The following is a 25,184-nucleotide window of genomic DNA, read 5'->3' on the forward strand; positions in this document are numbered from 1 at the left end:
GACTACAGATAGTGTGTTTATTTTATTTCAAATAATTTAACTGATTTCAGTTCAATTTTTGCCTGTTTAGAGGGTAAGGTGTATCGGTGGTAGGTGGTAATCAAATTTTTGGTGCTAAAATAGGGGTCAGGGAAGGTTGCACTTTTATTAATGCCAAATCTTTCCAATCCTTTTCAGCGTGTCATCTTTTTGCGTTATCCCATAGCACTGCAGTGAGGAGCAACTGAGAAGAATGTAAGTTAAAAAAAATTAGAATTTGTCAGATTTTGAATAATATTTTATTTCAAACCTTTGTTGCACAAAATGATGAGTCGCATCAGCCGGACGCATCAGATTCCAGTAGGCAATGAAAAAACCCTCGGTTTTACGGGAGTGACCAACCCCGATTTTACGTTCTGGGAAAATGTTTGTTTTTACCAAGTTTTGGCTAAAATCAGGTCAAATAAGCCATTTTGGGGCTAACATTTATTGATTTTGACGTTGACTTTTTGACAAATACTCTGAACATTTTCAAAATTGATATGTTAGCCAACAAATCATTAAATTTGCACAATTTCCAAGCTTTCGGTGATATTATAGGGTCATATTTAGCCTTCAGGAAAGAAATTTCATCAAAAATACCACAATAATCCCAACTGACCCTACTTCAAATGTCCTTCAACAACCCATATTAAAAAAAAACGGTTTTTTTTTTTTTTGGGGGCATCGCAAGTAGAACTTGCAGTTAATAATGGAAACGAAAAAAAGGTCAATCCCCTGCACTTACAAATGTTATGTAAAACCTGATGATCCAGTTATAATCACACCAGTGGGTAAAAGTACACCAACAGAACAACCATATATTATGTTACTATCAAGGCCCATTTATTCAGAATCCATTCTAATGTTATTGCAAGGCTTGAAAACCATTTCAGGACTGAATTATCTGCAATGACATAATTTGAGAGGCTATGTTCAAAGTAACATAGGGTGCTTGACGCTGTACTATGTACCATAGTCATTCAGTTTCATATTCACTGGTTTTCAGTCACAAATCTAAACTTGTCAATGTTGGCATGTGGATTGCATCTTGTGTTTGGTTTCTTATCTCATACATAATTATTGGCTTATTTTTCTTTACATTCAACTGGTCTAGTACATATTTAATTCTGTTATTTATCTTATGTTTTTCTCTGAATATGCCACATCATCAAGTCAGCTAGAATGGAAAATGAACCATCAACAAGCAGTGGGTTTGTTCCAGAGAAGAGGAATACTAGCAAGGTAAAGACACATTTTTGGGTATTACCCATGGACCTTGTTCCATGGCCCCATAATTTTGGGGCCTCTACAATTGAGTTATGGATCTTGCTTTGTAGCCCCAAAAACACCATGTTTTTGGCCAAAATAGGCAAATTGCACAATTTTGAGTGCTTCTTGGGCACTGGTCCATAGCAAATTTCACTTCATTTGGGTGCTCTTCTGGCGCAAATATCCTGGTTAAATCTATGCATGTCTATCTCTAAATTGTAATGGTTCCGCTGCCATTATCGATCTTATATATACCTAAACCAAACTTGTCCACTTGAGTGCATATCCTTCCTTACGGTGAGTTTGGGCCTCCAAATTTTGGCCTGGCCCAGTGCCTCCAAAAAGGTAAAGCCAGCATGGTCATACTTCATGTGACTGTCATCATTGTTTGATAATTTATTATTTATTGCACACATCCCCTGATTTGTCCACATGATTTGAGTTTCAGATCAGTCACATTTCTTGGATAACCGAGAAAATATGCAAACTCTCCATACATGTCCTTTCCATGGGCTATAATAAACTGTCAGCAGGCAAGGTGATTAGGATGTAAATTCAGGCCTGTACAGGGGCCATGGACAAGGAGCAGTATGGGCCCTTTTAACCAGGTGAGATTTAGCCTACCTTATGGGGGCCCTGGGCCAGGCCAAAATTTTGAGGCCCCGAACTCACGTGCCGAGGAAAGCATGTGCACTCAAGTCAGTGGCCAAGTTTTGGTTTAACTAAAGGGGGACTATCATATTTTGTTCAATTCAATTTCAGACTATTTTGGCCCAAGATCAACATGAATTCTGCTATTTGAATGCGCGCAAAGCATGGAAAATTTAACAATTTTGCGCTATTTTGACCAGAAAACATGCCGTTATTGAGGTTAAAAGAAAGATGCATATGGCAATTCTGGGGCCCCCAAATTTTAGGGGCCCTGGACCCGGGCCCATCAGGCCCAATGGTATAAAAATCCGACCCTGCTCTCCATTATCCGTTCTTATTTAATTTTCGCCTTTGTGCTCGGGCCCCTGAACCCCGGGGCCCATGGACTTCAAATCCACCCTGTCCCCCGCTTGCTCTGGCGCCTGTTTTGACTGTTAACAGGTCCAAAAGACTCCCCTTTTACCAGCACGCCCTCAGCTCATAAAGACCCACCACTTCAAAATTCTGGGGGAACATACCCACCAAAATTTTTTTATGTTGTAAATATTGTAAAGTGCCAACTGAAATTGGGAATACATTTAATAACAATGAATTCAACTTATAATTGCAGAATCAACCACCATCACATGAAGGTGTTTCCAGCAGATCCACACCCACCACTATTCGTGCAGAAACCAAGGTAAGCATGCTATTGAAATGCTGAAGATTTCTTCAACATTAAAAGACACTAAGACAGAACTGATATTTCATATTAATTGACAACTATAACTTAGAACACCATGTGCATTGCTATTAATTTGCAATACAGTGCAAATCTTCAGTGTCATTTTAACTTTGCAATACAATGTACAACTTGTTATGGAGACTGAAATATTAGCAACAAAACATTTCAGTATGTTGTATGACGTTCCTCACAGCAAGTTACTTTTCTGTGTGTAGACTGCACACCATCTGCTGACGGCAATAGTTGGTCCAGCAAAAGTGTTCCAAGCGAGAGTAAAATCATGTATTGTCCATTTGACATTCTCGAGACAGATTAAAAGCAGTGCATCTGCAGAGAGAGTCACTGCTCCATACAGATACACAGTCTTGTATGTATCACACAGAGGTACGCTACTGTCGGGGGGCTCAAATGGGGTATGTTCAAAGCCTTGCTCAATTTTATTTACTTCGATGGATCTAGCCGGGCAATGGAGGCAGAAGGCATTTCTCGGTTACTAGCATGAAAGTTCATCTGTGTTGGTTACAATTTACAATTACATTTCTCGGTTGTTTAACAGGTTATTACCAATCATGAATTTATTTCTCAAGCACCATTTGTTTCGATTTTTCTGTATGATGTGGACAGCATTTGTTTCTTCTTTTAATTTCAGTGATGTCAGTTTGGGGTCAAAATGTGTGTTGTACACTCTGCTGTTGTCAACTTGCAATGCACAAAGTGATTAACTTTTGTATTGATGGAATTTGATGGTACCCCATCCTATATTTTATATTGTGTATTCACATAGATGTTAATTTGAAACTGATTTTACAGATCAGAAGACACTCTTGGACTGAGATACACAACTTATGTAGGGGATGGCGATTCTTCTTCATTTTCAAGAATTACACAGGAGCAGCCATATGGGCCAGATGTTACAACCATTAAAGAGGAATGTGTCGGCCACATACAGAAGAGGATGGGATGCAGACTCAGAAAGCTTGTAGAGAAGAAAAAGGTATTAATAATTAAAGTTTGTATTTAACCTTTTCACTGGTCATCCATCAGAGGACAGTATATAGCTGGAGACCAGAGTCGTACTTGACAATGATTGCTGTGCATAGAGGAATCCTGTAGTCGCCTGCTCCACAGCCATAGGATCACGTAGCAATAACCACCTCATGGAGTATCATACAGTTTTATACTAGTGTAAAAAGCTTATCATATGTGGTTTTTAACGTCATTAAATTTCGACAGGACACATCATAAAACAGATGTAAATAAGATAAAACCTCAATTTATTACATAAAGCGAGCTGATTTCATTGATTCCTTTTCTTTTTTGTGTGGTGAAAGGAGTGAAACTTGCTGACGGGAAGACATTGGACGAGAAGGGTCGCCTCCACCGTAAAAGAGTAGATTTGCTGCAAGGATTTTATGGCAAGGCTTTGAGGACCAACAAAGGGAATCCTGAAGCAGCGTCAGCAGAAACAATGGCTGGCCTGTATCACTATGCTGGGGACCACAGTTACTGCCCGACAAGAAATGACACCTGGTGCAATTTTAAGAAAGATGAGATTAGTGGTACTAACAACTCTGAACCAGTGGATGATCCATTTACACCAGCCATGGTAGCAGTAATGAAGCCCATTATGATGTAAGAATATATATGTGATAGTGCAACTTTGTAGCTTCACCACAGCACCGAGCAACTAAATCAAATTTCCTTTTCATTTACAAACAACTATATCAAATGTAGGCATCTTCTGTAAGATCATTACAACATATCTCCCATTCATTTCAGCACAGCACTGAAGCAAAGTTTATAAATAATCTTTAAATGGAGTGAAAGTTTCAATATTCTGTACCTCAATTGATGTGTGACTATTAACAGCACTAATAATCTTTTGCAGTATATACCAAGAAAGGATTGTATATCAAAAATATTTATGCGATGTATTTATTCATCATAACCTTCAGTGCAGCTTATAGCGCATTCATCACCACAACACAAATTACCTTCATCGCAACAAGTGAATGTTAATAATGTTGACAGTATTGATATTAAACATGATTCGCAAATTGATCACACATTATGGACATTACTTAATAATGGAATGTGGAACTTTGTATTTTTCAACAGGACCTATCTGATGTTGACTTACTATCGCATTGCAGTCAGTGTCTGACACAGAACGCCAATGAGTCCTACAACAGCTTGCTCTGGAAAATGGCAATACAGCTCTGCAACACAGATTCAGACAGCAATGTGCTGTCAACTATTTCTTTTAATGTTGGTTGGCTATAGATGCAGGTAAACGAGTTATGGCAGAGGTAGTAGGAAATGAGTGTATTACTTCTTCCCAGCATACTTTAGCAAGTAAAGACAAACTCAGGATAAGAGCAGCTCAAGCCAAAGCATTACTGACAAATAAGAGAAAGCGTGTCATGAAGCGTTTAGAGCGAACCGCTCACGCTTTCCGACATTCGGACCATAGCCACTACTTCCCGGCACTACTTGTCTGGTGGCTATCATGTTGGCTCTACATCTAAGCGACCACGCAAGATGCCAACATGCCGCACATGCGGGCCCCAATGAAAGGTCATGGTAACCCGGGGGGTACTCAAGTTTGGTTTTGGTAGGGACGTGCCGCTGAGATTTTGGAAGTAGACCCATAAATATACCAATTTTTAAAGAAATTTGGACCCATTGATATACCAAAAGTCAAAATTTTCGGCCGAATTGACCCAAAATTGTCTTAGTTTTTACAAGAGAAAGGAAAAAAAGGGCTGTTTTCGGAAAAATTGAGAAAATTTTGAAAAAGGACCCATTCATATACCAAAATAGGCTTTGAAAAAGGGTCATTGATATACCAGAAGGCTGAAAATACTACCCATATTTGCGGCACATCCCCGTATGGTCATTTGTACTGAGTACCCCCCCCCCCGGCATGGTAAGTCCTGTAATGCTTAAATTTCTGCTGCTCTTATCAATAGAAACCCACAAAGGCAAGAAAGTACCCATTTTGGGGAGAAATGGTGAGGAAAGGCAGGGTAGCCTGTTAAAAAAGGTGAGGAATGACAAGTTTAAGATAACTAAGTCTTGCTTAGATCCTGGTCAAGTTTGGCAAGAAAAGGCAGGAAATGGCAAGGAAAGGGGGGGGGGGGTACATCCAGCACATCCAAACCTGCCACAGACATTTTATCTGGAATTTAAGTAGCACCCAATTAACACCATTGTTATCATGTTGACTCAATTGGTCATAATCTTCCTGGGCTTTCTGGTTGAGTGTAATAAATTGGTTATGACCAATTGAGTCAACATGATAACAATGGGTGTTAATTGCGTCGTATTCTAGACAAAATGTCTGTTGAAGGTCTGCTTGTACCTTGCCTTACCTGCCTCTTTCTCACCTTTCCTTGCCAACCTTGCCCATGATCTGAGCAAGACTTAGTTATCTTAACATCTCCATTCCTCACATTTTTAAATCCTGGCCCTTTCTCGCCTAGCCTCACCATTTCTCCCCAATGATGGGTAGTTTCTCGTCATTATGGGTTTCTAGTGATATTGTCTTTCACTTGCATTGAAATGTCCCATAATGTGTCTGCCAATTTTCCTGTCAGCACATTGAAAATCATGATGGTTTGCTTGTTAACAAATCTGTAATTTATAGCACCATAATAATGTCAATTTTTAAAGCAAAGTGACCCCGCTTATTCTCTTCTACACCTACGATACTAAGTAACAACTCTTCCTCAGTCGCCATTGTTCGTAAGTCCTTCAAGGAAACAACAATTAAGACAAGTAAATTTAGATACAGAAGATGTCTACATAATTTTACACACCATTTATGAAATTGAGCAGGATGCAAAGGAGATCTCTCCCCAAAGCCTGTTATTGTCCAAATCCAAAAGGATGCTTCAGCAAATTATCAATTATGGGTTGATAACTGCGCATTAGTTGTTACGAGGGGATTGTGACAAATCTAAACATTTTGGTTTGCAACTCGGAATACCCTCCGGGGATGTGCCCCTCAGGATATTCCTCGGTTCCAAAGGCAAAATGTTTAGATTTGTTACAATGCCCTCCAAATAACCCATGCACAGTTATTAGCCTCTAATTATACAACAGAAAGTGGGTCATCATGCATGCATGTAATCATTTTACCCAGAATAGCTTTGCTGTGATATGCTATTGGGAATCTTATCAAGTGTCACTTTTGATTTGGATAATAACCAACTTTCTGGATGCAGATCTCAGGTGTCAAATTCAAGAAAACGCATCCTGTAACAAAAGGTATTGGATTTTTGTTGTAGTGCATGAACAACTTGTGAACATTGGCAGCTTATAAAACTGGGTGAATACTTTATATAGGTGTACTTGGAAAACTTGTGCATTATATACATGCAGCAAATAAGGTCATTGACAGATTAAGTAGCCTAGGGTGAATGCTGCAGATCTTCCATGCCGATATGTTCAGCTCCTGGTGAGGAATGTATGACTTGCTGAAATAACATCTTCCATTCCTAATGATAATTCAATGCAGACAGTTTACATCTGTAACATTTGACATTACTTCACATCTAACAAGAGAAATATAATTATGTTCATTCTGCATAATTCATTAGAGCTACTTAATCTGCAGGTGATTTGAGCAGCTACATATAGTTTTCAGATTTGATTTCAATCAATCCTAAGGTGAAAATCATCCCATCCACTACACAAATTCAGTCCAAGAGTGTCTTCTGATCATTCTCCAACCTTGCAACAGAAGCAATCAAAGGTTATTTTCAAATGTCATAACATTTTATTTGCAAATTCTTACTTGCTTTTAGTCCATAATTCTTTGTTACTTTCATTCATTCATTCATTCATTCATTCATTCATTCATTTATTAATTTACTCACTCATTCATTCACTTGCTGTGTCATTCATTTATTACTTCTTCAATGAATGAAGAATTTTTCTTTGAGTATTGACTGAACAAGTGAATGAAGGAATGGTTTTATGTATGAATGAATGAAAGTGTTGCAGAGCTGTATTGCTCTTTTGGAGCCATTTTCCATTTCAATTTTATTTGGGCCTATTCTGTATCACACCCAACTAATTGTGTACATCCATACCAAAAGGATGCATTTGTAGGCTGCTACATGTGTATCTTTTAACATAATAGCTAGAAATAAATACCAGACTCATCTAAAGTGGTGTTGACTTCAAATCATCCCCAAAGTCACATGGTTTAGGAAACAGAGAAAATAAAAAAAAAACATGTGAGTTGGCGATGATTTGAAGTTATCTCCACTTCAGATGAGTCTGGTAATTTATTCCTAACTATTATAAAGAAACAAGACTCGTGCAGGCTGGTGCAGCAGCTGGCAATTGCATCATTTTGATATCGTTGTACACAATTATGTCCATAAAAATAAGACTATGAAATTCTTATTTTCATAGAAAATCTGTTGGGCTGCGAATTTGGTCCAGGAAGATGTTCCATGTCAGTGTATTTTGCTGTTGTGTCAATTAGACAACTGTTTGGTTACTGACCAGTGTTTAGAGTAGAGTATTGAAGTAATCCTGTGTGCAATTTTTGTTCATTTTTATGGAGAGGATTTTAAGATATGACCTTGTATAAAATTATAAGTTTCTTTTTGAGGCCAGTTTATTTTGTCCTTCATGTACGGCACTCTGTGTTGGGACCACTGAAATGTGTCACAGTCTAATATTGTTCATGACTGTTTCTTTATGCACGTTGTTCGATACCGGACACAACCTTGCTGAAGTAGATTGAAAATCCATGTACCAAACTATCCTCTATTACTTTATGACTTAGTATTACCCCCATTTCATTAGAGTGCAGGAATGCAGGGTAGAGGTGTTTAGCAAGCACCATCACATAAATGTAATGCGGCAATAAAAATTATTATTATGAAGATATTTGAAAATGTATCATCAGGAATATGAACTACCGGTAATATGGTACTCTAAAGAAAATACACTGTAATGTACATGTATAAACAACATAAACATAATTTTATTCACACTGATACCCAGAACAGTTTTACAATACACCATAAGTATTATGAGTAGTTGTGTTGTACTCTACATGTAGGAGTTGTGTTAATTATTTGATTACAAACTATTAAGTTGCACTGCTTTCACCTCTTTTTTTCAACCCACATTTGAAAAGCAATGCACACATTGGCTCACGCCCAAAAACACCACACAAGGAGAATTTATGTCACTCATTGACCCATCTGGGTCATATACTGCCTCTACATTATAATGATATCCTACTGACCTGGTCTCTTCATTGACAGAGACTAACCACAGGAGGGAATTCAAGTTGTGATCAATTCTATTTATGAAGTGTGTGGGAATCATGAACAAGAATAATGACATGAATTTGAAGGATTACTTTTGTGCAGTCCGCATTACTTAGTGCATAAAAGCATTTCGTTTTAGCATCCCTGGACAAAAGGAAATAATTTCAGGCTTTAACTTTGGAATTACAGCTTGTAAATGTAAAATGCAATAATAAATATCAGTAGGAAACCATCAATGAGTAGGCCTCAAGATAAATGTCATACAAATTTCATAAGGTAATAGTGTGTGCAAAATACAGAATATCTACCCTACATGGACAAATTTGCATGGAAAATCAAATCTGGGACTTTTCTCAAAAAACTAGTCATTTTCCGAAATGAGCAGTTCTTTGAGAAAACTCCTACTTTTGATTTTCTATGCCAATTTGTTTTCCCTGTGGAGATATTATGTATATTGCCAGCACTAGAGTATTTTCTTTTTGAAAATGTATACTTGTATGTGCTTAGCAGCATTACTTTTGATACAATGCAAAACCATGTATACAAATTCCCATTTACAGTGACCCTGCATGCCCGTCCCTTTATGGCAATTACCGTCATGTTATGTATCATTCTCATTTTAGCATAGTCCATCGAAAGTTACGCTCATTTAATGCAAAGAATCCAAATTGGGCCATATCGTATATCTTTGCTATGGGATGATGAATAATTGTTACATTGCCTAGGCCTATTGGGATATTTATATACATAGTTATATACAGTTGAAATTTGATACAGTTGAACATGTTTCATTTAATCAGTTGTTACTTTGAAAGAAGAACTTCAATTAAGGATTGCTTATAGATTAGTGACATGATAGTTTCATAATAAAAACTAATTTTGTATATCACATTTTGATGACATATTCGGTTATTCCATTTAAAATCCACACTACCCCTGTGGAAGATTTAGGTAGTCTTCCACAGATGGAGTATGAGTTTTGAATAGAATCAACAATTGGGTAACTTCCATAAATTTGTAATACCCACTCCAGTTGTGGAAGATATAGCCATAATACAGGGAAGTATGAGTTTGCAAATGATTAAGCCTGACAAGTTACATTTGAAACCATTCTGCCCCTGTGATATTTCAAAAATGTTCCACATGGGTAACATGAATTTCAAGTGGAATAGCCCATTAGTCCGGTCGCAGAGCAATGTATTCACCCTGTTCGTAATTGACCACTTTGCTGCCGTTGGCGACATTTGGCTATGCCAACTCCGGTGCTAATTCCAATTAGGATGGAGTTTGAAGCAGAAAACTGAAAGGAAGGCTAAAGATGTAAGTTACATACAAATTACATAAGGACTATGTAGGTACACTTGGTATGTGTAGTACAAGGAAAATTGTACGTTTAGCATTTTGCTCATTTTAATCTGCATAAGTAATTAAAGGCTATTAGAGTTCATTTAATTTTGTCAAGAAATGAACCCTAATTAATTATACAAATTAAAATTAGGAAGATGCTAAACACATACTTCTATTGTACTTGTACTACATATGTACCCAGTCTCATTTGAAATCTTTAGCCTCGCTTTCAGTTAATTATAGTTAGCCAAACAAACCGCCACCAACGACAACAAAGTGGTAAATTACGAAAGGTGTATAGGTTGTTTTTGCAAATAAAATTTTTGTCTTTGTTGTTATAATTCTATGGGGGTTGCCAAAACAGATTTTGAGGGGTGGTAAATTGTCAACCAATTTCAGATATCCAAGGTGAAAGTTTTACAAGGGTGAAAATTAAAAGCTGGTCACATTTTGTTAAAGTCTATGGTGAATTGAAAACTAAAAACAAAAAACCATCTGATGAAGCAATGGCTTGCAGCGGACTACATGTTAAAAAAGTACTTTATTATTAATATGATACCAATTACTGAAATACAATGTTGTATATTGTAACAATTTGTTCACTGTAACATGTGTGTAAATAAAACCAAAAACATTTTACAATAAACTGTGGTCCAGTAATGTTTTTTTGCTGTCATATCTCTCACCACTTTTGACTTACTTGATAAGTGGAGGTCACTTCAAATCATCCCAAGTTACATGGTTTAGGAATGTTCTCTTTATTCCTTAACCATGTGATTTGGGATGATTTGAAGTGACCTCCATTTTGGAGATGAGTCTGGTATTTATTCCTAGCCATTATGTGAAATGAGACACATGTAGCAGCCTTGATGTAGCAGTTTTGATATGGACGTACACACCCAACAAGGACATGTGAATAAAATTAAATCATACAGAAATTATGACATAAGTCTATGAAGATAATTTAATTAATTGTAATGGAAGAAAAACCGCCAGGTCACAAATTAAATCATCAGTGTTAAAATCATGGTATGATGGCCCAACAATGACCTGGCAGAATAAAGGAAACGAACTCCCCCGCAATGTTCAAATGAAACATGGCCCGAAGCAAATCCAAAATAATAGCCGGGTATCCAAAATAATCATCGACTTCTCCAACATGTGCATCCTAGGGATAAAAGAGAAAAACATATGTCAGGTTGATCTAATATATGTACGGTACACAAAATTACTTGCAAATTAATTCCATTACCAAAAATATCGTGAAATTTGAATTACGCTCTGATACACCAGAACGAAATTACAAAACATTGTTTACGGACATGATGGAGCAGTGTAATACACATAATCATGCATAACTCTCAAACGCTAAATCAGAATCATTTTGGAATTTGTTTGTGGATATATCTACGGAAAAAATGTCATAAAAAGAGGATGCTAGGAGAACAAAATACACTTTAAAATATATCAAATATAATTGTCTTATCTGTAGTAGGAAGACTGCTTTGTTGCTTTGTTGCCCCCCCCGAACAAAAAACATATTAAATGGTGACCCATTTTATCATCACACACTTTATCATCACACACTATCTCAGACTGAGGTCCCGTATCGTATGCGTATGTCATGTGGAATGCACATTGTCATTGTTAAATTATTAAGCTTAAACTTAAACATTTGTATAGGGGTTTCAATGTTGAGAAAATAGAAAGGTGGATACATGTGTATCTCTTCCCCCATAAACTTACCCTATTTCTCGCATGGCCTCTATTACAATCTGCCTTTTTACGTTGATATTTTGTCTCCGGACATTTCTTCGACCTGCATTTACGGCTGCCATGATGTGTGACGTGTAAACTTCGAGCCCGGTACAAACATTCGGGAATCGCAAATTCTGATTGGTCCAAAAGCAGGGGTGTGTCGGAGGTGTGTTTGACCTCATTATCATGATTATGCTAATATATGCTGTCAATCATTTGCGTGTCTGTCAATCAATTTCTCTAGCGACAGTTGCCGAGCGATGATAAACAAACGCATGTCATTTTTAACAACAGAGGGGGGTGCCTCATGACCGGGATTTATAGATTTGGCCCAAAAAAGATACTTTGAGGTATTACTCTGTTGTTGTTTTTACTGTACATTATGAATACACATGTCTTCTTGCCAAAAAGGCGACAATCTGTTTTTCACCCCTGACCAACCTGCCATTCCAAACCCACCCCTTAAAAGTCTTTACCAACTATATCCATCGTATAGGATTATGAACTAAAACACAACATGCATGATGTAGGCTGTTCATAATATATCTAAATTATCCAATATTTTGGATAATTTAGATAATAGCTAAATATCTGATAATATCTTAATATCCATCACTAACCAGGGCAAATGTTTTTTTACAATTTTCTAAGTCTCCGTGGCTCTGGAATGAGGGTTATTCCTTCATGTAATTTTACACGAAATTAGGGTTAGGGTTAGTTTAGGGTTAGGATTAGGGTTAGGATTAGGGTTAGGATTAAGGTTAGGATTAGGGTTATGATTAGGATTAGGCTTAGGATTAGGGTTAGGGTTAGAGTTAGGATTAGATTACACGAAATAATTACATGAAGGATCGACCGGAATGAGTTGCCTTGCCTATCCAGTAGAGGGAGGCGGTGTCTGTGCCTGCTTTCAAGCGTTTGCTTAAAACACATTTATATTAATGTTGGTTGTATTTGTTTCTTGATTCATTTTTGCTTGTATATTTTTTAAGGCGCTGTGCTCATTGTTTAGAGCGCCATATAAGTGTTGATTAATAATAATAATAATAATAATAATAATAATAAAATATCACAATATCTGATATCGGATATTTCAGATAATATCTAATTTATCAGATATTTTGGATAATTTAGATAATAGCTAAATATCTGATAATATCTTAATATCCATCACTTAGTAAGTAGAACATTTCCAATAGAAATTTTATATGTTGCCAATATCCATATATCTGATATATCTGATATTTTATATAATATCTGAATTATCCGATATTTTGGCTATTTTAGATAATATCTAAATTATCAGATGTTTTGAATAATTTAGATAATAGCTAAATATCTGACAATATCTTAATATACATCACTTAGTAAGTAAGACATTTCCAATAGAAATTTTATATGTTGCCAATATCCAAATATCTGATATATCTGATATTTTATATAATATCTGAATTATCCGATATTTTGGTTATTTTAGATAATATCTAAATTATCAGATGTTTTGAATAATTTAGATAATAGCTAAATATCTGACAATATCTTAATATCCATCACTTAGTAAGTAAGACATTTCCAATAGAAATTTTATATGTTACCAATATCCAAATATCTGATATATCTGATATTTTATATAATATCTGAATTATCCGATATTTTGGCTATTTTAGATAATAGCTAAATATCAGATATTTTGGATAATTTAGATAATAGCTAAATATCTGATAATATCTTAATATCCATCACTTACCAGGCCAAAACAAAATGTAAGAATTTTCCAAGTCCCAAATATCAAAATATCTGATATATCGGATATTTCAGATAATATCTTAATTATCCGATAATTTGGATAATTTACATTATAGCTAAATATCTGATAATATCTTAAGATCCATTACTTACCATGCAAAAAACATTAAATAAATTTTTTTATAAGTCCCAAATATTAAAATATCAGATATTTCAGATAATATCTTAATTATCCGATATTTTGGATAATTTAGATATTATTAATAATATACCAGGCCAAAACAAAATGTAAGAATTTTCCAAGTCCCAAATATCAAAATATTTGATATATCGTATATTTCTAATAATATCGAAATTATCCGATATTTTGGATAATTTACATAATAGCTAAATATCTGATAATATCTTAATATCCATCACTTACTAAGTAAAAAATTTCAATACAAATTTTGTAAGTCCCTAATATCCAAATATCTGTTATAACGGATATTTTAGATAATATCTCAATTATCCGATATTTTGGATAATTTAGACAATAGCTAAATATCTGATAATATCTTAATATCCATCACTTACTAAGTAGAAAATGTCAATACAAATTTTATAAGTTCCTAATATTCAAATATCTGATATAGCGGATATTTTAGATAATATCTAAATTATCAGATACTTTGGCTAATTAAGATAATAGCTAAATATCTGATATTTTGGATAATTTAGATAATAGCTAAATATCTGATAATATCTTAATATCCATCACTTACCAGGCAAAAAAAAAATTCTAAGTCCCAAATATCCCAATATCTGATATATCGGATATTTCAGATAATATCTAAATTATCCGATATTTTGGATAATTTAGATAATAGCTAAATATCTGATAATATCTTAATATCCATCACTTTTTAAGTAAAAAATGTCAAAACAAGTTTTATAAGTTCCTAATATCCAAATATCTGATATAGCGGATAGTTTATGGCCACATGTCTTGGGTTGGGACCCTGAAAAAGTGGGAGGTGTGACACTTTGACTGAAAATTTCAACTTTTCTCTTTAATTAAACAGCATCATAATCCTTCAAGTTTACATTCATTTGAAAGCTAATTTATTCTGCTTGAACATGGTACCAAAAGATAAGAAATACAACATTGCTAATTAATTTTACGAACCAATAAGTCAACGAAGTGCAAAGTGGGATGATCACGGACACGGATCTTCGGACACGGTACAATGTAATCTCTATGGGAAAAATGAATTGTAAGAGATACCAACTATGATTCACTTGAAGTTTTTAGTAATTTAATATTGTATGGTTAATAGATGTATTTGAATGGACTTATTAATAGTTCTGCTGTAATATTTTATAAATTTTACTTTAATTATACAGATTAATGACACTTAACGAACTGCTAATTAAGAGTAAAACCATGATGCGACAAAAGCTCTGACATTCGGAAATTGTGTTGGGAGTTTTGAACCACTGTGATAGAGGTCAAATATCCACTCCCTCATAAATGCTGTATTAAGCAAGTAATTAATAAAGAATTAAACAAATTGTAGGCCTGTAATAACTAAATTATTAGATTAATGACATCTAACGAGTTGTTAATTAGCAAGGCTAAAATAATTTTGCCATAAATGAGTCTGATCATTAGAAATTTTGCGAACTATTTTGAAGAAAAAAACTAAATTGTACTACAGGTCAAAACATAATACCCCCTCTCATTAATGCTGTTAAGCAATTAATAATATTAAAATAAAATGCAACATTGTCAAATGTAAGGTAACTGATAATTTAATTATTTAATCTAGGTCAAGGAGCAGAGTTGACACAGTGTCAAGAAACAGAAGTAATGGCCCGGAAGCTCCACTCTGTAGCATCTGTTAACTGTGATGGAAAACTGAATGTCAGAGAGCTGCCATGTTATTGTATGGCATGTTTACAAACTGATTTTGATGCTTTTGAAAACAACAAAATATGTAAAGCCTTTTCAGCTTGTAAGGCCTGGTTGTAAGGTTTGCAGAATCACACACCAGCAAAGATCAAAACTCTTCTACATCTAGTAGAGCACCAAAAAAAAGTGTCATTGAAACTGAAGAAATGGCAAACTTATGGCTTTGTTTGCCAAGGATCAGTAATTCCCATTAAACCAAGTGATTCAATATGATTACCACTTGTTTTTAAAAAAAGTTGAATCAGAAGATCTGTTCATTCTGACTATTGGAGATGAGGTGATTGTTGGAAAGTAATTATAATCAAGCATAGCATTATAATCAAGTGACCGCAAGAGAATGGTGTTGATGAGTAGATGACAGACAAGCCATTATACCAAAGCAAAATATTGTATATGTTGGTATCAATTGACCTTTCACTGAGCAAGAAAAAAGCAAATTATTGTGTTCTTCAAAATGCAGACCATGAAGACATTTATTTGTGTTCATTATCGTGACTGCGCTTTGATTCAGCTAGGATAACCAAGATGGGTAAAAACTGAGGATTAAAGTGTTAGACAGGCTCATAGTTATATAACTTGTATTTTTGATGTTTAAAGAGCATGTGTGTATTACCAGAAAGCACTCTGGACATGATCTTCCTACACATTATGCTGAAAGAACAATGTGACGATTTTCACAGCAAATTTTATGAAGGTATTTTTCATCCTCATGTATCACGATTACCTTTATAGGGATACCTGTAAAACTATACATATTTAGAAAGCTCTTGCATTGAATAATTCAATTCTGGCATAGATTTTACTCTAGGATGTATCTCATAAGTGGACCAAATTTTTTCATTGGTACACTTTTTTATGGAAAAATCACTGATATTTGTACTTGTAACTTCTTAACACTTACCCCTATCAAGAAAATAATGTCATTTTTGAATTCCTTGGAGCAAAAGCTTCAAAAATATCTATACTTTTAATAGGGTGAGATGTTTAGTTTTTGCAAGGCAAACGTTTGAATCAAAAAAGGCGTAAATTTCTTGAATTTTGTCGGTGTCACGCAAAAGGTTCCCAACTTAAGACACACGGCCTTAGATAATATCTAAATTAGCAGATATTTTGGCTAATTTAGATAATAGCTAAATATCCGATATTTTGGATAATTTAGATAATAGCTAAATATCTGATAATATCTCAATATCCATCACTTACTAAGTAAAAATTTCAATAAAAATTTTATAATTCCCTAATATCCAAATATCTGATATAGCGGATATTTTAGATAATATCTCAATTATCCGATATTTTGGATAATTTAGATAATAGCTAAATATCTGATAATATCTTAATATCCATCAGTTACTAAGTAGAAAATGTCAATACAAATTTTATAAGTTCCTAATATCCAAATATCTGATATAGCGGATATTTGAGATAATATCAAAATTATCAGATATTTTGGCTAATTTTGATAATAGCTAAATATCAGATATTTTGGCTAATTTAGATAATAGCTAAATATCTGATAATATCTTAATATCCATCACTAACCAGGCAAAAAAAAATGTCTAAGTCCCAAATATCAAAATATCGGATATATCGGATATTTCAGATAATATCTAAATTATCCGATATTTTGGATAATTTAGATAATAGCTAAATATCTGATAATATCTTAATAGCCACCAGTTACTAAGTAGAAAATTTCAATACAAATTTTATAAGTTCCTAATATCCAAATATATATCTGATATAGCGGATATTTGAGATCTAAATTATCAGATATTTTGGCTAATTTAGATATTAGCTAAATATCATATATTTTGGCTAATTTATATAATAGCTAAATATCTGATAATATCTTAATATCCATCACTAACCAGGCAAAAAAAAATTTTCTAAGTCCCAAATATCCCAATATCTGATATATCGGATTTAAATTATCCGATATTTTGGATAATTTAGATAATAGCTAAATATCTGATAATATCTTAATATCCATCACTTACTAAGTAAAAAATGTCAAAACAAATTTTATAAGTTCCTAATATCCAAATATCTGATATAGCGGATATTTTAGATAATATCTAAATTAGCAGATATTTTGGCTAATTTAGATAATAGATAAATATCTGATATTTTGGATAATTTAGATAATAGCTAAATATCTGATAATATCTTAATATCCATCACTTACCAGGCAAAAAAAATTCTAAGTCCCAAATATCCCAATATCTGATATATCGGATATTTCAGATAATATCTAAATTATCCGATATTTTGGATAATTTAGATAATAGCTAAATATCTGATAATATCTTAATATCCATCACTTACTAAGTAAAAAATTTCAATAAAAATTTTATAATTCCCAAATATCCAAATATCTGATATAGCGGATATTTTAGATTATATCTCAATTATCCGATATTTTTGATAATTTAGATAATAGCTAAATATCTGATAATATCTTAATATCCATCAGTTACTAAGTAGAAAATGTCAATACAAATTTTATAAGTTCCTAATATCCAAATATCTGATATAGCGGATATTTGAGATAATATCAAAATTATCAGATATTTTGGCTAATTTTGATAATAGCTAAATATCAGATATTTTGGCTAATTTAGATAATAGCTAAATATCTGATAATATCTTAATATCCATCACTAACCAGGCAAAAAAATGTCTGAGTCCCAAATATCAAAATATCTGATATATCGGATATTTCAGATAATATCTTTGATCTAAATTATCCGATATTTTGGATAATTTAGATAATAGCTAAATATCTGATAATATCTTAATAGCCACCAGTTACTAAGTAGAAAATTTCAATACAAATTTTATAAGTTCCTAATATCCAAATATATATCTGATATAGCGGATATTTGAGATAATATCTAAATTATCAGATATTTTAGCTAATTTAGATAATAGCTAAATATCATATATTTTGGCTAATTTAGATAATAGCTAAATATCTGATAATATCTTAATATCAATCTCTAACCAGGCAAAAAAATTTTCGAAGTCCCAAATATCCAAATATCTGATATATCGGATATTTCAGATAATATCTGATATTTTAGATAAGTTTGATAATAGCCAAATATCTGATAATATCTTAATATCCATCACTCACTTAGTAAAAAATTTGCAAAAAAAATTGTATAAGTTCCAAATATCCAAATATCTGATATAGTGGATATTTTAGATAATATCTGAATTATCAGATATTTAGCTATTATCTAAAATAGCCCCAATATCTTAATAGCCATCACTTACCTTGTAAACAAAATCCAAAAATATTCTAAGTTCGTAATATCCAAATATCTGATATATCAGATAAATTAGATAATATCTAAACAACCACATACTTTGAATAATATCTCAAATATCTGATATATCTGATATTTTAGATAATATGAGATATTATGATCCACAAAAATAGCCAAATAGCTAAAAACAACCTTGTAACTATCTAAAATAGCAGATTTTTACCCTATACTACAACACACAAATTATCCAAATTATCTATAAAAAAAAAGTTACAATCCCGCACCTAACTCATTTGTTGTTCGGACAAATAGTAGGCCTATCAGTTTGTTGTGAATGAGGACATCGTATAAGTTCCTTGTACTCAGGCCCGTACGCAGGATTTTTTTGGGGGAGGTGCTGATTTTGACAAAGTGGACATTTTTCCAAGGTGGGGGGCGATTTGGTGAAAAGTGAACTTTTCCCCTAAAATTTGGACCTTTTTTGACCAAAAAGCGTAAGAAACCTGATTTTTTTGCTCGCTACGATCGCAAATTCTTAAATTTTAGGACTTTTGTATACTTTTGCAAAAATGGGGAGGTGCGGTCGCCCCCCGCGTACGGACCTGCTTGTACTAATGGTATAGCCTTTTGAAGTTGCCATATTAATATGTTGTAGCTATGTTGAAACACCGAGGTCAACATTACATCCTATGTATGTGATTGTTGACGTACGCCTGGTTAACGTTGTCCTATGTATTATGCAAATTAATTTAGCGTGTACTGGACTACGACGTTCTAATACCCATATTGGGCAACGTTGGCAAATTAAAGCCCGATCCGATGAGCCAAAAATTGTGACAAAAAATCAACAATAGTACAGGGTGTCCCAGAAAAAAAATACCGGGCGAACAAATTTGAACGTAAGTCGAGAAATAGACATCAAAATCCAAAAATCTTACATAACGGAAAATAACGCATGTCTCAATCCACTTCAATCCAAGTTTGAAAGAAAGATCATTCAACATAATGCATACTAGTTGTTTTAAAACTGTCAATGGGTTTCATATTTCTTCTGTGAAATACTCTTTTAAACAATCTATTTCTTGCAAAACATTTAATTAGGTTTTTTATTCAAATTTGAAAACCGGCACGATATTGAAAATGAAAGCTTGCATGTAAGATGATGCTCGGTACTAAATATATATTTTCGTTAATGTTACATAAAGAATTATTGTATAAAGAATTCAAGCTGGCTTAAAAATTTCTCACACACATTAATGTTTTGGGAATATTATATATAATGCAAAGTTTAAATCTTTTAAAACTTTTAAAATGATTGAAATTACAAACTAAAATCTAAAAAAATAATACGGGACGACCCCGGGTGGGGTGGGTCTCAATTCACAAGAATGTCCGTAAAACCTCGTCAAAAGCATATAGAGCGCTTTTGATGAAAGCTAAATTAATCCAGGCGCCATCATTGACAAAATCCTAACATTACGATACAAACAAGTGCTATTGTAAGACCAATCTATATTGTACGTATTTGCATATTCAGGTCTGTTTCGTTTTAATATAGCTTTCATCAAAAACACCATATGCTTGTAGACGAGGTTTTAGTAAAATTTACGGTAAGTTTCTTTTGAACTACGAGTAGTTTTAGATCATAACGATTCTGATCAAGTTTGATTTTTTGGTCGAATGGATTAAATTCTTCTGTAGGTTAACGTAACCCTAACCGCAGTAAACATAAAAAACAGCATATGCACGGGCGGGTATCCCACGTGAATGCGACTGTGTCATCATGAGAACAGTGATATGACGAGGGAAAGTTTAGCCGGGCAATCTACACCCCCGTGGCAAGGTAGCCCCGTCCACGTCTCTAGCACCCGAGGGGTCGGTGGTTTAAAACCGCATCTGGGAAAAAGGTCTCTCTTCATCTTTTTTCTTTCTTTTTTCCTTCTTTCCTTCCCCCTCGCCAAAAAGCAACTGGGGCGTTAGGGTAAAATTACCATGAAGCCATAACAAACCTGGCTCATTGCACGCACATATTTACGTCTCAGAAATATCACATGTCATGTTCATACTTTTGTGCTTTTTCATTTTTTGCGCAGAATCATGAAGAAATTGTCTCCCTATCTGGTTGACCGTCTGCCAGTTCATACATGCAAGTATTGCAAACAAAGATTCTATTATAGTACTAGTCGATATTTACTTCATTTAAGATTCCATGAAAACTGGACACACCCATACAGGAATGGTTCATTCCAGCAGGCTGCTGCAGCATATCGCCGACATTTGTTGGCAAAACACGTCGCAAAATCGTCTTGCGCGCAGAGTTTCTCGAGTCCAGAAAAGATGAATGTACGTAAAAGGATAAGCACCAATCAGAAACATGACAGATGTAGGATTTTTTCATGCGCAAATGACAAGGCAAGACATGAACGGATTCGTACTAAAGGCAAATCAGTACATGATCAGCATGATAAACTTAAAATACGACTGACAATTTGTTTGAAGAAACTAAATTTGGAAGAAATACTAAAGGGCAATGTTACAGGAAATCACCTCAAATCAAATAAATATTGCTGCGACAAAACGAGCGCAGAGCGCAGTGATTTAAAGACCTTGGCAGCGTGTGAAAAGTCAAAGAATGAATGGATCCTAACCAAAGAGAAGCCATATCAATGCAAATATTGCAGCAAAAGTTTCTCACGGTCATCTGACAAGACTACACATGAAAGGATTCATAGCAAAGAGAAACCATACCAATGTAGATATTGCAATAAGAGTTTCTCACAGTCAGGTCATAAGACTGAACATGAAAGAACTCATAGCAAAGAGAAACCCTACCAATGTAAATATTGCAACAAGAGTTTCTCATGGTCAGGTCACAAGACTAAACATGAAAGGATTCATAGCAAAAAGAAACTATATCAATGTAGATATTGCACAAAGAGTTTCTCACGGTTAAATAACAAGACTAAACATGAAAGGATTCATACCAAAGAGAAACCATATCAATGTAAATATTGCAACAAGAGTTTCTCACAGTCAGGTCATAAGACCTCACATGAAAGGATTCATAACAAAGAGAAACCTTACCAATGTAAATATTGCAACAAGAGTTTCTCACAAGCAGGTGACAAGACTAAACATGAAAGGATTCATAGCAGAGAGAAACCATATCAATGTAGATATTGCAACAAGAGTTTCTCACAACTAGGTAACAAGACTAAACATGAAAGGATTCATAGCAAAGAGAAACCATATCAATGTAGATATTGCAACAAGAGTTTCTCACAGTCAGGTCATAAGACTGAACATGAAAGAACTCATAGCAAAGAGAAACCCTACCAATGTAAATATTGCAACAAGAGTTTCTCATGGTCAGGTCACAAGACTGAACATGAAAGGATTCATAGCAAAGAGAAACCATATCAATGTAGATATTGCAACAAGAGTTTCTCACAACTAGGTAACAAGACTAAACATGAAATGATTCATAGCAAAGAGAAACCATATCAATGTAGATATTGCAACAAGAGTTTCTCACAACTAGGTAACAAGACTAAACATGAAAGGATTCATACCAAAGAGAAACCATACCGATGTAAATATTGCAACATGAGTTTCTCACACTCAGGTAACAAGACTGTACACGAAAGGACTCATACCAAAGAGAAACCATACCAATGTAGATATTGCAACAAGAGTTTCTCACACGTAGGTAACAAGACTAAACATGAAAGGATTCATAGCAAAGAGAAACCCTACCAATGTAAATATTGCAACAAGAGTTTCTCATGGTCAGGTGACAAGACTAAACATGAAAGGATTCATAGCAAAGAGAAACAAGCCCTACCAATGTAGATATTGCAACAAGAATTTCTCGCAGTCAGGTCAAAAGACCTTACGGCCATGTGTTTTGAGTTGGTAGATTTTTCGGTACCCAAAATTTCCAATTTTTTTCCTCTTTGAAAATGCATGCTTTTTAATACAAATATGATTGTTTGTTAACTAAACCCATAAGTACAAGAAAAGTATACATTTCCTGACAGGAAATTAAACAGGGAATCCAAAAATTATATTAGTTTTCCAGTAGGAAGATTGGTTAGGGAGGCAGTGGACTTTGAATAGCAACATTTTCCATAAAAAATGTTTGATCTTCAGTGAGATATATTTTTTACATATTATACCCTATGTTGAAAAGAACATCATATTTGAGTTCCTTGGCTCAAGAGCTTTAAAAAAATTTATACTTTTATTGTGATACCTGTTACAGGTTTCGCTGTGTGCGAACATATTTGAAACACACATTTGAGGCATTCCGAATAGGGATTTACACACAAACAGTGCAATTTCAGACATTTTCTGTAATCAAGTGATTTGCACTAGAAATTCACTAAATTTAAAGACAGAGTTAGCTTTTTTAGTTTCTAAATAATTGTTCTTAAGTCTTTACAACAAAAAACCAATTAAAAGAAGCAAATATATCAAAATACCACCATTTTTTTGCAATTTTTAGTTAAATTTACATATCAATCCTCCATATCAATCCTCGGCTCCACCCTGTCATGTTTTCACTAAAATCAAAATAACTTGAGAATGGTTTATGCTACATAATTTGTTATGGTATCAATACAAAGGTCTTACCAAAAGCTTTAATTTGATGGGTAATTTGTCTAGGTAGGTGACACCCTTGACTTAAAGATACTAAGAATTAGCACAAAAAATCTCGCACAAAAAGTACTGCTCCACCCTATTGGTGTACCCAGTTTAAAACGCATGGCCTTACATGAAAGAGTTCATAGCAAAGAAACCCTACCAATGTAAGTATTGCAACAAGATTTTCTCAAAGTCGGGTCACAAGACTGTACATGAAATGATTCATACCAAAGAGAAACCACATCTATGTAAATATTGCAACAATAGTTTCTCACATTCGGGTACCAAGACTGCACATGAAAGGACTCATAGCAAAGCGAAACCCTACCAATGTAAATATTGCAAGAATTATCGTAAAAATCCCCCAATATTATTCATTGGACTGATAATATCTTAATATCCATCACTTACCAGGCCAAAAAAAAAGTCCCAAATATCAAAATATCTGATATATCGGCTATTTCAATTAATATCTAAATTATCCGATATTTTGGATTATTTAGATAATCGCTAAATATCTGATAATATCTTAATAGCCATCACTTACTACTAAGTAAAAAATTTCAATACAAATTGTGTAAGTCCCTAATATCCAAATATCTGTTATAACGGATATTTTAGATAATATCTCAATATTTTGGATAATTTAGACAATAGCTAAATATCTGATAATATCTTAATATCCATCAGTTACTAAGTAGAAAATGTCAATACAAATTTTATAAGTTCCTAATATCCAAATATCTGATATAGCGGATATTTAAGATAATATCTAAATTATCAGATATTTTGGCTAATTTAGATAATAGCTAAATATCTGATATTTTGGATAATTTAGATAATAGCTAAATAGCTGATAATATCTTAATATCTTAATAAGTAGAAAATTTCAATACAAATTTTATAAGTTCCTAATATCCAAATATCTGATATAGCGGATATTTGAGATAACTAGTGTACCTGTAGCTGTAAGAGCACCTGTAGCTGTGATAGTCCTCCCATGATATGGATAATTGCTTTCACCAAGTTTAAGCCAAATCAGACGAAGTTTAAAATGTAGCCCCTGGATGACCTTTGACCTTGATTTTAAGTTTTTTGTGTTCCCCTCTTAGCAAGGATTCCACCTACCAAGTTTGAGCCCGATCGGACAAAGTTTGAAATTTGAACCCTCCGTGATGACCTTTGACCTCGGTTGACCTAAATTTTATTTCGGGCATGTATTCCCCTCGTATCAAGGATTCCACCCACCAAGTTTGGGCCCGATCGGACAAAGTTTGAAATTTGACCCCTCCGTGATGACCTTTGACCTCGGTTGACCTCAATTGTATCTCGGGCATGGATTCCCCCGGCCTCATATGAAGGATTCCACCCACCAAGTTTGAGCCCGATCGGACAGAGTATGAAATTTGACCCCCTCCGTAATGACCTTTGACCTCGGTTGACCTTAATTTTATTTTGGGCATATATTCCACTCGTATAAAGGATTCCACCCA

The 25,184-nt window shown here is 34.2% G+C and overlaps 1 protein-coding gene across 1 annotated transcript in view; it reads left to right on the top strand.

Moving 5' to 3' along the window:
• The window catches only part of LOC140138816 (uncharacterized), a 34,192-nt gene extending 10,083 nt beyond the window's left edge, over window positions 1-24,109 (top strand). Inside the window, exon 2 of the mRNA XM_072160588.1 lies at window positions 21,138-24,109. Within this exon, the coding sequence (XP_072016689.1) occupies window positions 21,142-22,896 (1,755 nt within the window). The 5' untranslated portion in view covers window positions 21,138-21,141 and the 3' untranslated portion in view covers window positions 22,897-24,109. The remainder of the gene's footprint in view (window positions 1-21,137) is intronic.
• Window positions 24,110-25,184: the final 1,075 nt, after the last annotated feature.

Source organism: Amphiura filiformis, chromosome 18 (assembly GCF_039555335.1).
Source record: "Amphiura filiformis chromosome 18, Afil_fr2py, whole genome shotgun sequence".
NCBI lineage: Eukaryota > Metazoa > Echinodermata > Ophiuroidea > Amphilepidida > Amphiuridae > Amphiura > Amphiura filiformis.